This window comes from Petromyzon marinus, chromosome 54 (genome assembly GCF_048934315.1).
Source record: "Petromyzon marinus isolate PM22_M1 ecotype Great Lakes invasive population chromosome 54, UKy_Petmar_22M1.pri1.0, whole genome shotgun sequence".
Taxonomy (NCBI): Eukaryota; Metazoa; Chordata; class Hyperoartia; order Petromyzontiformes; family Petromyzontidae; genus Petromyzon; species Petromyzon marinus.
In genome coordinates, this window is record NC_133720.1 from 383,584 (window position 1) to 398,033 (window position 14,450).

Genomic DNA, 14,450 nt, shown 5'->3' on the forward strand with positions numbered 1-14,450 from the left:
TTCGACCGAAGGAGTTGAGAGGGCCGGGGTGGAGGCTGACGGCTGTCTGCTGCTGTACTGCGTTTTCACGGCTTTTTAATGGAACCCCGGTGACCGGCGGTGGACACTAGCCAGTCTGATCGTAGAGATGCGGGTTGCAGTCGATGTCATCTCTCGAGGTGCAGAGTTGAGTGAAGTCTGGATCCAGGATGAATTTAAGGCTGCAACTTGGGCGTGTTTACACACACAAAAAAGACAAAGATCCCCCGTATAGCCTTAACAGACTGTAGGGGCAAGTGCTGTTAGCACAAGCACTTTTGAAGGCCGGAACGGTACACGAGGGGGTGGGTGGCCAGCACCACGCCCGACCGCCTTTGTCTCCCCAGAGGCGATGTTTTCACACCGCACCAGGTACTCATTTGAGGCTGAGTCGACCTAGTGGTGGCCCAGGACCGGTTCAGATAATCGTCACTGGTATTGGCCGTGTGCGGGAATCGAACCCGGATCGCTGGGTTCATAGCGCAGCGCGCTAACCACTACACCACACACCCCCACACGCACGTGTGTAAACTCCTGTAAAGTAAAACAAAAACCCACCCATGAGAAAGGTTTGTGTACTTTTATTAACAAGTCAAGACAATTAATAAAAAGTGCAAAATGAAACAAAGTTCGAATCAATTTGAGAAAACAACACCAGCATCGTAACATTTGCAAAAAGTTTTGCCAGCTGAAGCGGGGGTAGCGGCCCACATTGAACGTGGCCACATGGACACGTTCACGATACCTATATACTATCTATATATTCAATAGCACACACATATATTTTAATTTATTGTGCGAAACAACGATGCATTCAAAACTAGCCGTGGAAATAGACTGTGGCGTCTAAAGTAAAGCTTACATGAACTATTTTTCATTTGAATGGGCAGGTTTAGAAAGAGATGGATTTCCCTTGACAATGAGTTGAAATGCAGGGAGATTAATACAACTGACGGAACGTGGTCGCAAACAATCACAATCCACCACAACCATAATCAAGGTCAGGGTATATAATTGCACGTTACCCATACGGCATGCTGCTATTAGTAGAATGTCTCATGTCAACAACAGAGATATTTTATGAAAATATCAAATGGACGTTGCTTAAAAACGAACCTATTTAGAAGTGCTTTATATTGTCTGGATTATAAAGGCACTTCCAGGAGGTGTTCAGTCACTGTTACGCACAAAGACGTCGCGTTCGTTGCCATTATTTAGATTTGCATGGCAACGTGAAGGGCCAACCGGAGTGCTCACATTACGATCTCAAGTCCAGTGAGGTTTGTTTATTCTCTCACGCTCCAAAACCTGCGCATTGTTATACCGGGGGTGTTTTTTCCTCCGCATATATTCCGGCGTCAAGTGAGAGGCGGAGGAGACATTCTCACGAGGAATCGCTGCAGCCAGTAGTGCACCACCCTGTGTCGATGTCCCTCAAAGCTTCGCTTGTGCAGGCCTTGTAATCCACACTCCGGCGCACACTCTCTACAGGAAGTGTTTGTCACGTGTCACTCACACCCACACCGTAAACCTCAGTGCTGGAATTAGGTGGATTCAGTGAAATAACAAAAGTTTAATAGGATGGGTTCATCTTTCAGTCGCTGCCTACCAGACTGCTGAGGACCCGAATCATCAGGAGGCTAAAACCCATATTTAACCGCAGGAGCCCCAGTGTTCTCGCGAGGCATTAGACCCCCCTAACAACCTAATAATGTTAGCAAAATACCCATTCAGTAGAGTAAATATTAATGTGCAATCAAATTCAGTAGTTTCACCCAAATATAAAAATAATAATTACCATAAAAAAAATCAATAACGAAACTGTCTCAAATATAACAAGAATAAAATGTAATTGTGACAGTCACAGCTGATGGTATTATTGCAGTTATTACAGAGACTGTCAAAGTCTGCTTCGGGATTCGCACAATGTGACGATTGTGCTTTCACTCCCAGGCTGCCTGCGCTGTAATGGATCCACAGTGCACATTGCTGGCACGGTCTCTCCCGGGAGCCCGATGAGCAGGAAGAGCACAGCGTTCGGAGGTCACTCGTGGGAAGCTTCAACTCGACTTGGGCTGAGATTCCTTGTCAACCTCTTTGTCAAGCTCGGTGAGACAACAGTTGCATATGAGCTGCGTGTATTTCATGATAAAATCTGAGGACAAAACAGAACATGGTGTTAGTCTCTTCTTCGTACCGGATGACAAAACTAATTATTGAGCCTCTCCACTGTCTAAAAATCAGGAACAATTCTTACGCACGCTGGGCAAGTTCACTGGCGATGCTGCTGCTCCTGCTACGTTGGTAGTGGTGCACAAGCAGGATTAACAACAACTTCAACACACTCGTGGATGGCGCTGCCTTACAAGGAAAGGTATAGAATAGGCGATATTTCGGGCAATGCTCCTCTTTCTGCTTTGAATCCATTGCAGAGAGAGAGGGCCATTGCCCTAATCGTCGGCTATTATGTTTACCTATATAGGGCAGTGTTCATGCCAAATGCCCAAAGAGAAGTCACCTGCAGCCAATGAATATTGTTAATTCGATCGGCTGCTCAATGCTTGGACCCAGACACAAACCGTGTATTCTGGGCTCACATCACGGCGAGTGGGACGATGTGTGCCAGCCCCGCCTAGCCACCTGAGACATGCCACTCAAGCTACATGGAAATCCATTTCAATCATAATCATCACCACCAACATATTACTCACCGATCTCAACAATGTATGTGGGGATTTGGACTATGCTGTCGGGCAATCGGTCCGTGGACATAACCGTCGATTTAATAGTTTGTTGTTGCTATTGCTGCCAATTTAGCTCGTAAAAGGAGGACACTCGTGCGATGCGTCCACTCTTGATTACCGGTGATCTTGCGGAGGATCTTGGGCCGTTTCTCCTCTGACAGGTGGATCGTGACGAAGTAGACGGGCACGCCGGTGAGGGCGATAGCGATGCCCACCAGGGAGTTGACGGTGTCGCTGTAGAGCGGTAGCACGACGAGGAACACGGTGCAGCAGCAGAACACGATGGGGAATATGATGCTCAGCTGCCAACAACAACCACAACAACAAGCACACAAGCGGATTAGGCAACGCAACCGTCACAAGACTAACATCTCCACCGGCAAACAGTCATTCGTTATCAATGTAAATATCCGTGTAAAGTAACCAAAGTGCCAATGATGGGACGCATCTACACAGAGTGTAATCTCTCCGCACTGTGCACACATAATTATGTAAGCAGTGTTTTACTGCATTTAGGAAATTACTCAAACTAACACCTTAACTCGTGCGTGTTTTTGATCGCAACTTTTTAGTAAAGCTCTTTTTCTACATCGTCACGACTACCCTCTGGATTGAAGTCAAATAATTAATTTGTAAAACCTTATTCGTATGGATAATTTCGCTTGTTTACCTGGGAAAGCCTCACCGGGTCGTAAGACTCTTTTTCAGGAGGTTTCTGCAAAGTTTTAGAAATAGGGGGGTGATGTTACTGCTGCTATGCAAAATCCCAATTGAGTGATTTCCAGGCAATTCTTTTCAGCATTTGGATGTTTGGCCATCATGTTCTTGTCCTTTAGCGGAGCCCGACTGGAGCATTGATTAATAGAGCGGTAGGCCACAGTGTTACCCGCGTAACACTACCTTCAGCGGCCGGTGTCGATTCGGCTCCTTCCACCGCAGGTACAACTGCCCAGCTATCGAGAGCCCCACGAAGAACCAGTAGCTGAAGCTGTAGTAGTTGATGAGCTGATAAATATCCTCCACACACAGGTAGATCAGAGACATCATGCCCTGCAAGACAAGGACGCAGAGCCACGCGTGGTGTCAGGGTCGACTCTGAGCGGCCGCGTCAGAGATGTCGCGCCGTTCAGGCCGACCGCGGGGGCTGCGCGCACGTGGTTCAGGGTGGGGGCAGATTCGCTATTCCTATTCAAATTGGCGCGGTTTGTTCAGATAGTCATTATTTAGAAAACTGGATAGGATGGGTAAAAATGCATACTTTTTTCTAAATACACATCCTGTTTGTGAGCAGGGTAGATATAGATGCTTCCTTTGTCTCTCGTCGAAAAAATGCATGCAGTGAATAAGCGTACAGTTGAAATTAGCTACACGTGATGTATTCCATTATGATTATGATTCCGCTGGTTCACCCAGGAAAGCCTCGCTGAGTCTCAAGACTCTTTTTCAGGAGGGTCCTGCCACGTTTTGTTAGAAGGAGCGATGTCGCTGCTGTGCGCGATCCCAAATGAGTAATTTGCCAATAGCACACAGCCTTTGCGCTTGTGTAAAAACCATCAGCATTTCCTGAACATATACAAAGTGGGTCCCCTTGTCTTAGGTGATTATGGTTCGTATTACGCACTGTGGTATTGTTCTGTTATGATGGCTTTGTCTCATCATTCAAGGCAGAGGCCCGATCCCCACGCTCCGCCTCTTCGCTGGATGCCCTGGCCCAAGGAGCCTGGCGGCATAGCGTCTAGTCAAATAACAGTGCCTATTCGGCCTATAAATAAAAACAAACGGAGGCATTCTAGAATTATGCATTTTAAGATAGCATTTCATGCCGGGTGAGTGAAAATGAACACTGTACGTGTACACTCTATGAAAACCGTGGAAATTGATCTCAGACGGCCTCACGTTGAAGAGCAGGGCAGGCACGGGCGTGTAGCGCTCCATGTGGATCAGGCAGATGGCATCCGGCAACTGTCCTTCGCGCGAGCCCACAAAGAACAGCCTGCAGAGCAGTAACACTCGCGTCAAGCGCCTCTTATTATCAACCACGATCGCAATCAGACTCCTGACGCAATAATGTTTGTACAAAATTCAGGCTGAGTCAAGAGCGGTGTAGAAAACAAACAGAAATGCACTTCCAATGCGGCAAAAACAAAAATACCATGGTCACAATTTTGGGATCAAAGTAATGTACGTCTCGACCACCGTTAAGTCAGAAATGACAAACTTATTGTTGTCGCAGTGATGACATCACATTTATCCCTCTAGTTAACACCTAAACAGGAGGATTTCTGGCTGTCACCTGAGGCTGGTTGTAATTACTGGCAAAACGTCGTACTCGAATTGTAAATGCTGTGGGTTTGCTGTGGGTTTACTCTCCAACACACCAGTGTGCTGACCTTGTAACTAAGTGGCATGTTTTGTTTACGTGACAGCCCTTACTAAATAGCTGTGTTGGGTGGGTTTAATGACAAATGTATATTTACGCGATCGAACCCAAAAAACCTCTATTATGGATACAAACGGAGTGCTTGTGGGCCGTCTGTGTCAAACACGAGATGCAGTCTCCTGCCTATGCACTTAGTTGTAAAACAAGGGAGTGCAGACTTGTCATCTGATAAAGGTGCCAATTGAATATCTAAGTTGCCTGTAGATGACGAACATGCTCACAGAGCATCGACACTTCAACTTAGTGCACTGGGAAGTCAAATGTGTGAAATCCACACAGGCTGACGACAAACTTGTACCCTCTTTTGGAAACGATCACATTATGTTTAAATAAATAAAAAGTTAAGAAGCATAGCAAATACAACTGAGAAGATACTCTTACCGTGCGCCAGACACACACTCAGGCGGCTGTGAGAAAGTCAAGGGTGGGATACTGGACCCAACTTTAGCGCAAATTACCCACAATTCCCATGCCTAGCCCAAGCTCCGATTTGCTAAAATTATTTCTATGCACTAATGGATTCTTCCATTATCTGCGTTTCTTTTCACACACAATAGGAGCGGCCTCTAAGTGGCAGAAAATGCTTCCTCCTCGCACATATTCACAAATGAGTCACCTGTAGTGGCAGGACATTTTCCGTATTATCCATGCTTACCTAGGGGTGACCTCACGGATATCTGGAGTTATTTTACGGAGAGGCACAGATTTTTGGATTTGATCTTGCTAGTTTACACATTTCCAACCTGCAATGTCCTGCAACTGTCATCACCACTGACAGTCTTGGGCTGTGGTGGTTTTTGTAAGAGAGCTGCTTAGCTCGATGGCCCTTACCGGCTGAAGCAATAAACTCCGTGATTGATTCCAAGTCTATGAGTCTCTATGTAACTATGTGGGTATCTATGTAACTCTGTGGGTATCTACGTAACTCTGTAACTGTAATGTCCCGGAGCTGCCACCGCTGCCGATGGAATTGGGCTAGTGGTCGTCGTGGTAGCAGAGCTACTCAGCTGAATCGGATCTTGCCGGCTGAAATAGTCGAGCCTGAGTCCCTTATTGACACAAATACCAGTAGAGAGCTTCACTCTGCAGAGGAGCCTCATCACTGCGTCCACCTCCCCATGGACACGGGGCCAATATCTCCAGCTACAGGGATTAACGTGCCCAGCTACGGTAGAGAGCTTCACTTTGCAGAGGAACATCATCACTGCGTCCACCTCCCCATGGACACGGGGTCAATGTCCAACTACAGGGGTCAACGTGTCCAGCTACAGGGGTCAACGTGTTCAGCTACAGGGGCCAACGTGTCCAGCTACAGGGGCCAACGTGTCCAGCTACAGGGGTCAACGTGTTCAGCTACAGGAGTCAACGTGTTCAGCTACAGGGGTCAACGTGTCCAGCTACAGGAGTCAACGTGTCCAGCAACAGGGGTCAACGTGTTCCGCTACAGGGGTCAACGTGTTCAGCTACAGGGGTCAACGTGTCCAGCTACAGGGGCCAACGTGTCCATCTACAGGGGTCAACGTGTCCAGCTACAGGGGTCAACGTGTTCAGCTACAGGGGCCAACGTGTCCAGCTACAGGGATCAACGTGTGCAGCTACAGGGGTCAACGTGTGCAGCTACAGGGGTCAACGTGTCCAGCTACAGAGGTCGTGTCCAGCTACAGGGGTCAACGTGTCCAGCTACAGGGGTCAACGTGTCCAGCTAGAGGTGACCCCCTACAGGCACCGTTAAGCATCGAGTCCCAACCGCACGTCTGCCAAGCATTCTCTGACTCGGATGTGTGTTCTGATGCAGAGACACAAGCTGTGTGTCAGATACGTGCCAGAGCCACGCCACTCCTCACATCTCCACCTCTCACTCCTCACATCTCCACCTCCCATCTCCACCTCACTCCTCACATCTCCACCTCTCACTCCTCACATCTCCACCTCTCACTCCTCACATCTCCACCTCTCACTCCTCACATCTCCACCTCTCACTCCTCACATCTCCACCTCTCACTCCTCACATCTCCACCTCTCACTCCTCACATCTCCACCTCTCACTCCTCACATCTCCGCCTCTCACTCCTCACATCTCCACCTCTCACTCCTCACATCTCCACCTCTCACTCCTCACATCTCCACCCCTCACTCCTCACATCTCCACCTCCCACTCCTCGCATCTCCACCTCTCACTCCTCACATCTCCACCTCTCACTCCTCACATCTCCACCTCTCACTCCTCACATCTCCACCTCTCACTCCTCACATCTCCACCTCTCACTCCTCACATCTCCACCTCTCACTCCTCACATCTCCACCTCTCACTTCTCACATCTCCACCTCTCACTCCTCACATCTCCGCCTCTCACTCCTCACATCTCCACCTCTCACTCCTCACATCTCCGCCTCTATAAAGAGCGCCCGTGGAAGAGAGTACAGCAGCTGCAGGGATTCGGGTGGCGAGCAGAGAGAGGAGGAGGGGGGAGATGAGTGGAGTCAGATGGCCGAAGTAATTTCTGCAAATGAGAGTGGGTAAATAGGACGAGAGGATCCGGCAACAGTGCGCGAGGCATCATCGCCGGCTTGGGGGGCTCGCTGTAAACATGCACGGTGGCTCCAACGTGAAGACGCGACTGGAGCTCTATTTGTCGGCTCCATCACAAAGATGCGACTGGAGCTCCTTATGGTGGCTCCATCACGAGCGACGCGCACCGAGATGCAGGTGTCTCACATCCCGGCCGCGTCGCTTCGCTTGCTCAGTGCGACTGTTACCCTACCTGGAGGCGGCGAGGATAGAGGCGTTGAGCCCCCCGAAGCAGGAGAGTGCCACGGCCAGTGGGATGGTCCAGTTAAAGATGCCGAACACCTGGTCCGCGAACGTCTGTCAACGCACACACCGCACGAGGGCGTCACTCTCAGGACAGTGTCCACGGTCGACTGCACCATGGAATAAACACGAGACTCTCGACCAGAGCGCAACAATAGCACACATGGACTTGGAGTGGCTGGAAATAATAAAATGGGGGAACTCATAAATACCCCCCAACATCTGGGTCGTACCAACTGAGCCTGATCGAAGGGGGTGGGGGGGGCAGCGGACGCAAGAATTGTTTCGCCTGTTTCAGAAGTGCATTAATTTAAAATAATAAAACAGTGTTGTGTATATGTTTGTTACTCTTTGGTTCTATTCGGTAAAGTCACGTAGGTAAAAAAATAAAACAACAAAAATCACGACGTTTCGGCCACAACACAAGCGGCCTTCATCAGGTGAAGGGACCAGACTGTCTCGAAGACTGCGCTCAAGACAGTCTGGTCCCTTCACCTGATGAAGGCCGCTTGTGTTGTGGCCGAAACGTCGTGATTTTTGTTGTTCTATTTTTTTACCTACGTGACTTTACCGAATAGAACCAAAGAGTATGGATCCTTGCAGTCACGAAAGCTTCAAATCTAGACTTATATGTTTGTTATGTATATTCGCAGACTGTTCACACAATTGTGTACCTGTCCCAGGGGACCCCGGGGGAAAATGCAGCATCCGACAGAAGCAAATATAACATAGGGGGATAACGTATTATCCATAGTGAAAGTGGACAACAGGGTGTAAATGCAATCTAAAAACAATTCAGAATCAAATCCCTCGAGACCTGATGATCAAAATAAATCTGAAAATGTAATCTTACAAAGTGGACACTCACCACGGCTACAGCATCGCTGTTCAGGATGGCTGTCTGGTCCAGCACGGTGTAGTAGGCCACGTTCGTGAGGATGTAGATGATGGTGACGAGGGGCATGGAGATCCCGATGGAGAGAGGGAGATTCCTGCAACAGAGCGTGCGGCGAGGCAGCTCAGCAATCACCTGATCACCAGATCACCAGATAACCACATCACCTGATCACCAGATCACCACATCAACAGATCACCACATCACCTGATCACCACATCACCTGATCACTAGATCACCCGAGGCTTCCCACAGAGCAGCTCTGTGCTTCCCACCCTTTTGTTATTCAGAACTACGTCCACAGCCTTACAACTATTCATCATCGGCCATCATCAATCCACTGCTGCATGAAGGCCTCCCCAAGCCGTCCCTATGAATGACACCATTGTGCACGCGGTTTTATTCAATCGGTGTGACGCCTACCAGCACGTTTCAAGGTATTTTTTGTTGAACCAGCTGAGGACTTCCAGCTGAGAACTCGAGAGGCCGGGGTGACTCTCACTCGCTGGAGTGACCCCCAGGGCATTGGTCCGCTGCCAGAAGGGGGTGGCAATTGCTGCGGTGCATAAAGTCCCGATGGGGTAAACTGCAGTGTCACTTTGGAATTTGGCAATTTTGGACCATGACGCCGGAACACAATGGCCTTTTTTTGTGAATGATGTCAAGGGATCGTTAACATCCACAACGAATGAAGCAGATGGCGCGTACGCTTATCGAGGTTACTCCACGTGCGGTAAGCTTCGGGGCGGCTGCCGAATTCGATCCGTGACCGTCTGCAACGGTGACGCAGCTCAGCCGTAGCGCTGAGAAAACTCGTGGGGCTTGTGATCGATGTCACCCTTCTTTGGATGCAATTCGGTGATACAAGACGGCACATCTTGTGGAGCTGTAAGGCACAGGTGCTTGTTGTAGGCGCAGCTTTCTTGTACCAGAAAACAAGCTACGCCTTAACTTTGTGTGAGCAAAAAGTCTTGACGCGTGTTTGAGGTATCTTAAATCAAACTGTTTCTTTATTTCTTAGTTGCACAAAAACGAGCTTATTCTAAAGTTATATCTTCGCCTGTTCACATACTGTATCACTTCGTCGCACGTACTGTCACTTCGTCGCACGTACTGTATCACCTTGTCGCACAGTCAAAAGACTGTATCCACTCGCTCCCCATCGGCTCTTCTTATAGCCCCCCACCCCCCCCCGTTTATACTATAAAAACCGGACGTAACGTCATGGGTTCAACCAACGGAGCGTCTAACTACAGGGGGGTTTCTAGACAGTTGGGATATTCCAAATGAAATATAACCAGTCCGTCAACAAATGTATGACGGATATACATCAAAACTATATACATAAATAAATAATACACTCGCTTTCTGTCTTATGGCTCTTACATTACCAGCCCCTAATTGGCTAGGCAGGGAGCATACCAATTACTCTCAACTTTAACCTTAAGAGCTACAAACTCTAAATAATAACCTTTACTTATAACAATAATTTCTTGTATTTCTGCCACTTATTGGCTTTCTTGAGCCTTCTCTTTATCTTATCGATATACTTTCATGCTGCTTCTTGTAAGAGATAGAGCTTTATAAAAGGCCGCTCTAGTGTGCTGAACTTAGTTTTAACACACACACACACACTGAACTGTTGGAGTCTGGCATGGTCTTGATAATTCTTCTGGCTGAAGCGGATTAGATCGATCTCAGTCTGGGTCCAATGTTCCACTGTAAGCAGTTCCTTTTCCAGTGTTGCTTTAAGTTTCTGCATGCACTGCTTAAGAGGTATCTTCTGCCTCTCGGGGTTACTTTCAGCCCGACTGATTGTAGCTCGATACTCTTTCATTTTATTCTTTAAATGCAGCAGAATCGCTTTCAGTTGGAAAAACCATGCCACTGCTCTCTTCAGATGATACCAACTTGAGTATAGATTGACAAGTCTGTTCACTGTATTAGAGTTCTCTTTTGATACTGAGGAGATTGACTGTTACCGACTTCTTGATCTCATCATCATCTGAGTTTTGACTCATTAGAATTGGTCGTTCCTGCCATTCACTTGGAGCCATCCACAGGAATTTGGGTCCCTGAATCCATTTTTCACTTTTGATAAAGTTTTCAGCTTTCAAACCTCTTGAAGCATGATCTGCTGGGTTCACCAAGGTATTGAAATACTTCCAATGGGTCGGTTCTGTGGCCTCAAGGATTGTAGCGATCCTGTTTGCCACAAAGGTCTTGAAATGAGTGGTTTCATTCTCTATGTACTTCAGCACTGTAGCGCTATCCGTCCAAAAGGTAGACTCTTCGAGCAAGACTTGATGTTCTTGTCCGAGCATCTTATCCACCTTTATGGCTCTTTCTTCTTCTGTGATAGACGGTATGACAACTCTGCTGTTGCTTACCCACTTTGATAAGTTGAATCCCTCACTAGAACACAAAGATCAGATATCTTTTGACAGGGTAACAACACGGTCTTCAGATGACACAGGCTTCAAGCAGTCGTCATTGTAGGAGTTTCTGCATACTGTGTCAACAGCCTCTGGTGTTGAATCGGTTCTTCCATCTTCGACTGTTCTTCTCAGTGCATAGGATGCACAGCTGGGTGATGACGTGGCTCCAAACAGGTGCGCAGTCATTCTGTACTCCGCTGTGGCTTGACTCAGGTCGCCATCGGGCCACCACTCGATGTCCGCCATCATACCCCAAAGTCCCTTTCCAAATCTGGTCAACACACCATTGAGTGTTGGCGAGATTGGGTCTTTGGAGAAGCTGCTCATTCAATGTGTATGCTCTGACTTTAACATAGCTATTTCTGTGACCAGTTACAAGCTAATCACTCAGATATTTCAATGCTAAATTCTATGCTAATTCCTTTGTCAAGGGGTGCCTCTGCGGATGTGTATGCTTTAACTTAGCTATTTCAATGCTAAATTCTATGCTAATTCCTTTGTCAAGGGGTGCCTTTGTGGATGTGTATGCTTTAACTTTAACATAACCATTTCTGTGACCAGTCACAAGCTAATCACTCAGCCATTTCAATGCTAAATTCTATGCTAATTCCTTAGTCAAGGCGCTTTGTTTCTTCTCACACAGCTTAAAGGTCGCGATTTGAGCGTGGCTTTTTCACTCCAGCGCTGTCCTCCAGACAGTCTCGTCCCTTCACCTGATGAAGGCCGCTTGTGTTGTGGCCGAAACGTCGTGAGAATATTATTGTGTTATTTTATTTTATCAATTTATTATTTTATTCTCATTCTACGTGACTTTACCGAAAGAACCAAAGAAGATGATTCCTTGGTATGTTGCAGTGCAGTCGAAGACTACACGGATCTTCTTTTTCTTCGGGTGGTACACCCCATGATGAGGAATACACCAGACTCTTCTGTCTTCTCGTTCCAGCTGTCTTTTAGGCACTTTCAAAGCAAAGCCCTTTGCAGTGTCTCTCATGAAGCCTTTGTGGTCCTCATGGAAATCTGGGTTCTTGCTCGGCCTTCTCTTGAGACTGCTGATGCGCTGCCTTGCAACGCAGCGGTTGTTCAGCATTTCCATCTTCTCACTTCTCAATGGCAAACCAGTGGTATAGTGTCCATCGACCAGCTCAGCTGATCTTGTCAGATTGCATGAACTGATGGTCGTCTTGTGACATCTCTGGTTTGTCCTCGGAACTGCGTTCTGAGAAGTCTGTGTTGTATTGTTGGACTAACAGTTCTTCAATGTTTGAGATGGAGATAGTTTGCTGTGAAACGTTACCATTTTCCATTGGCATCTCCTGTTCTCAAAGGTTCGTTCACTACCCAGCTAAGAGTGGTCTTGATTGCGTAGGGTCCATCACCTTCACTATTTATCACCTTCCATGGTTCCAATGCTTTGTGTGCATTAGTTCCTATCAGCAGGCCTATCTCTGCCTCAATGCATGGGAGGTGCACTTCTCTCAGATAGGGCCGTCTCTCAACATCATGCTGTAGTGGTATGTTTCCTTTCTTCACTGGAATGTCACTGTGGGTGAAGACCTTTGGCAGGTCAATATAATCTCCCTCCTCAAGTCCACTCACTTCCAGGTCTGACAGGATATAACCGTGTACCGACTTCTCCTGACCCATGGTTCGCAAAAGGATTTCAGTCTTCCTGCCTCTGACGTTGAGTTGTTTCCTCAGGGTTTCAGTACAAAACGTCGCTGAACTCCCTGGATCCATGAATGCATATGTCTCCACACTCGTCACACTTCGTTTGGATTTGATTTTCACTGGAACGATGGCGAGAATAAAATATCCGTCTCCAGCCCAGGTGTAGCCACAAGTTTCATGCTTAAGGGACGCAATAGCACTTGAGGCTATCTTCTGTTCAGTGGTGCCATCTTCATTGTTTTAGAGGTGACACTGTTTTCTTTAATGACATGCAGCATGCTTGGATGCTTCAAGTTACACTCTTGACATGTCATTCTTTTCTTGCACTCCTTGCTGAGGTGCCCTTGTATAAGACATCCAAAGCAAAGTCCTCTTTCTTCAGAAACTCAATTCTGACTTTCTGTGGCTGTTCTCTGATCTTAATGCAAGAATCCAGTGTGCGATTCTTCTCACAGAACAAGCAGGGTTTCTGGAAGGCAATAGCAGGCTTGTCTCGACTATTTTTCTGAGGTGAGTCTGGTGCTTTCCCCTCTTCAGAAGACATGATGCTTATTGCAAAACTGCTTCCTTTAAAGCCACTCTTCTGATGGGTCTTTATGTCTGCAGTCTTGTCTTTTCCCTTTCCTGCAATACCTCTGTTGGTGTCCTGCATGTCTCCAAACAGCGGATCCATTGCAACTTTTGCTTGCTCGTCGACGAAGTCCACCAAGTCTGTAAACCTGGCTCTTCTTCCTCGTCTTTCTTGAACATTGAAGGCCTTTCCTCTCCACTTCTCTCTCATCTTATATGGAAGTTTTGAGATGACCACTCGCATGTTCGTGGGATTATCCATTTCATCCATGTACTCAATGCATATGTGTGCAACGCTTTTCCATCTACATCTTTTATCCGAGGCCACTGCCAAGCTTTCTCCATATAGGCACTGGCTATCTTCAGCTCATCACCATAGTGCTTCTGAAGTAGCTTCCTGGCTTCCTGGTAGCCCCTGGCTGGATTCATATGTTCACAACTTAGCAAGAGATTTTGTGGTTCTCCACTGGTGAATTGTTCCAGGTAATAAAACTTGTCTTGGCTACTCTCTGTCTTACTGTCAATGGTGTGCTCGAAAGCTCTGATGAAGGACTTGTAGACAAGTGTATCACCTTTGAACACAAGAATGTCTCTCTAAGGAAGGCGAGACAAATGTTGCTGTTTTACAAGCATCTCTGTAATCTCATTCTGATGCTGCATCACTTGATTAAGATCTATTTCATCCTTTCACGCATCTGGTGGTGTTGACTTGGGTCTGGTCTGTAGTATGCTGTACTTGTACCAGCCTCTCTACCTCTTGAAGGAGTTGATTCAGAGTCCTCAATTGCTCCTATAGCATGGGCCGGCTGGGCTTTCTCAAATGATGTCTCTATACTCTTTGTCCAGTCCTGAGGTTTTGCTG

At 47.3% G+C, this 14,450-nt stretch overlaps 1 protein-coding gene across 6 annotated transcripts in view; it reads right to left on the reverse strand.

The window, feature by feature from the left end:
* Positions 1 to 583: 583 nt before the first annotated feature.
* Positions 584 to 14,450, reverse strand: part of SLC7A7 (solute carrier family 7 member 7) — a 35,568-nt gene continuing 21,701 nt past the window's right edge. For all 6 annotated transcript variants that reach the window (XM_032974864.2, XM_032974861.2, XM_032974862.2 and 3 more), the window contains 6 exons: positions 8,883 to 9,006; positions 7,965 to 8,068; positions 4,659 to 4,755; positions 3,663 to 3,812; positions 2,881 to 3,064; positions 584 to 2,173 (listed from right to left, as the gene is read on the reverse strand). In XM_032974864.2, coding sequence (XP_032830755.1) covers positions 2,079 to 2,173; positions 2,881 to 3,064; positions 3,663 to 3,812; positions 4,659 to 4,755; positions 7,965 to 8,068; positions 8,883 to 9,006 — 754 coding nt within the window. In that variant the 3' untranslated portion in view covers positions 584 to 2,078. The remainder of the gene's footprint in view (positions 2,174 to 2,880; positions 3,065 to 3,662; positions 3,813 to 4,658; positions 4,756 to 7,964; positions 8,069 to 8,882; positions 9,007 to 14,450) is intronic.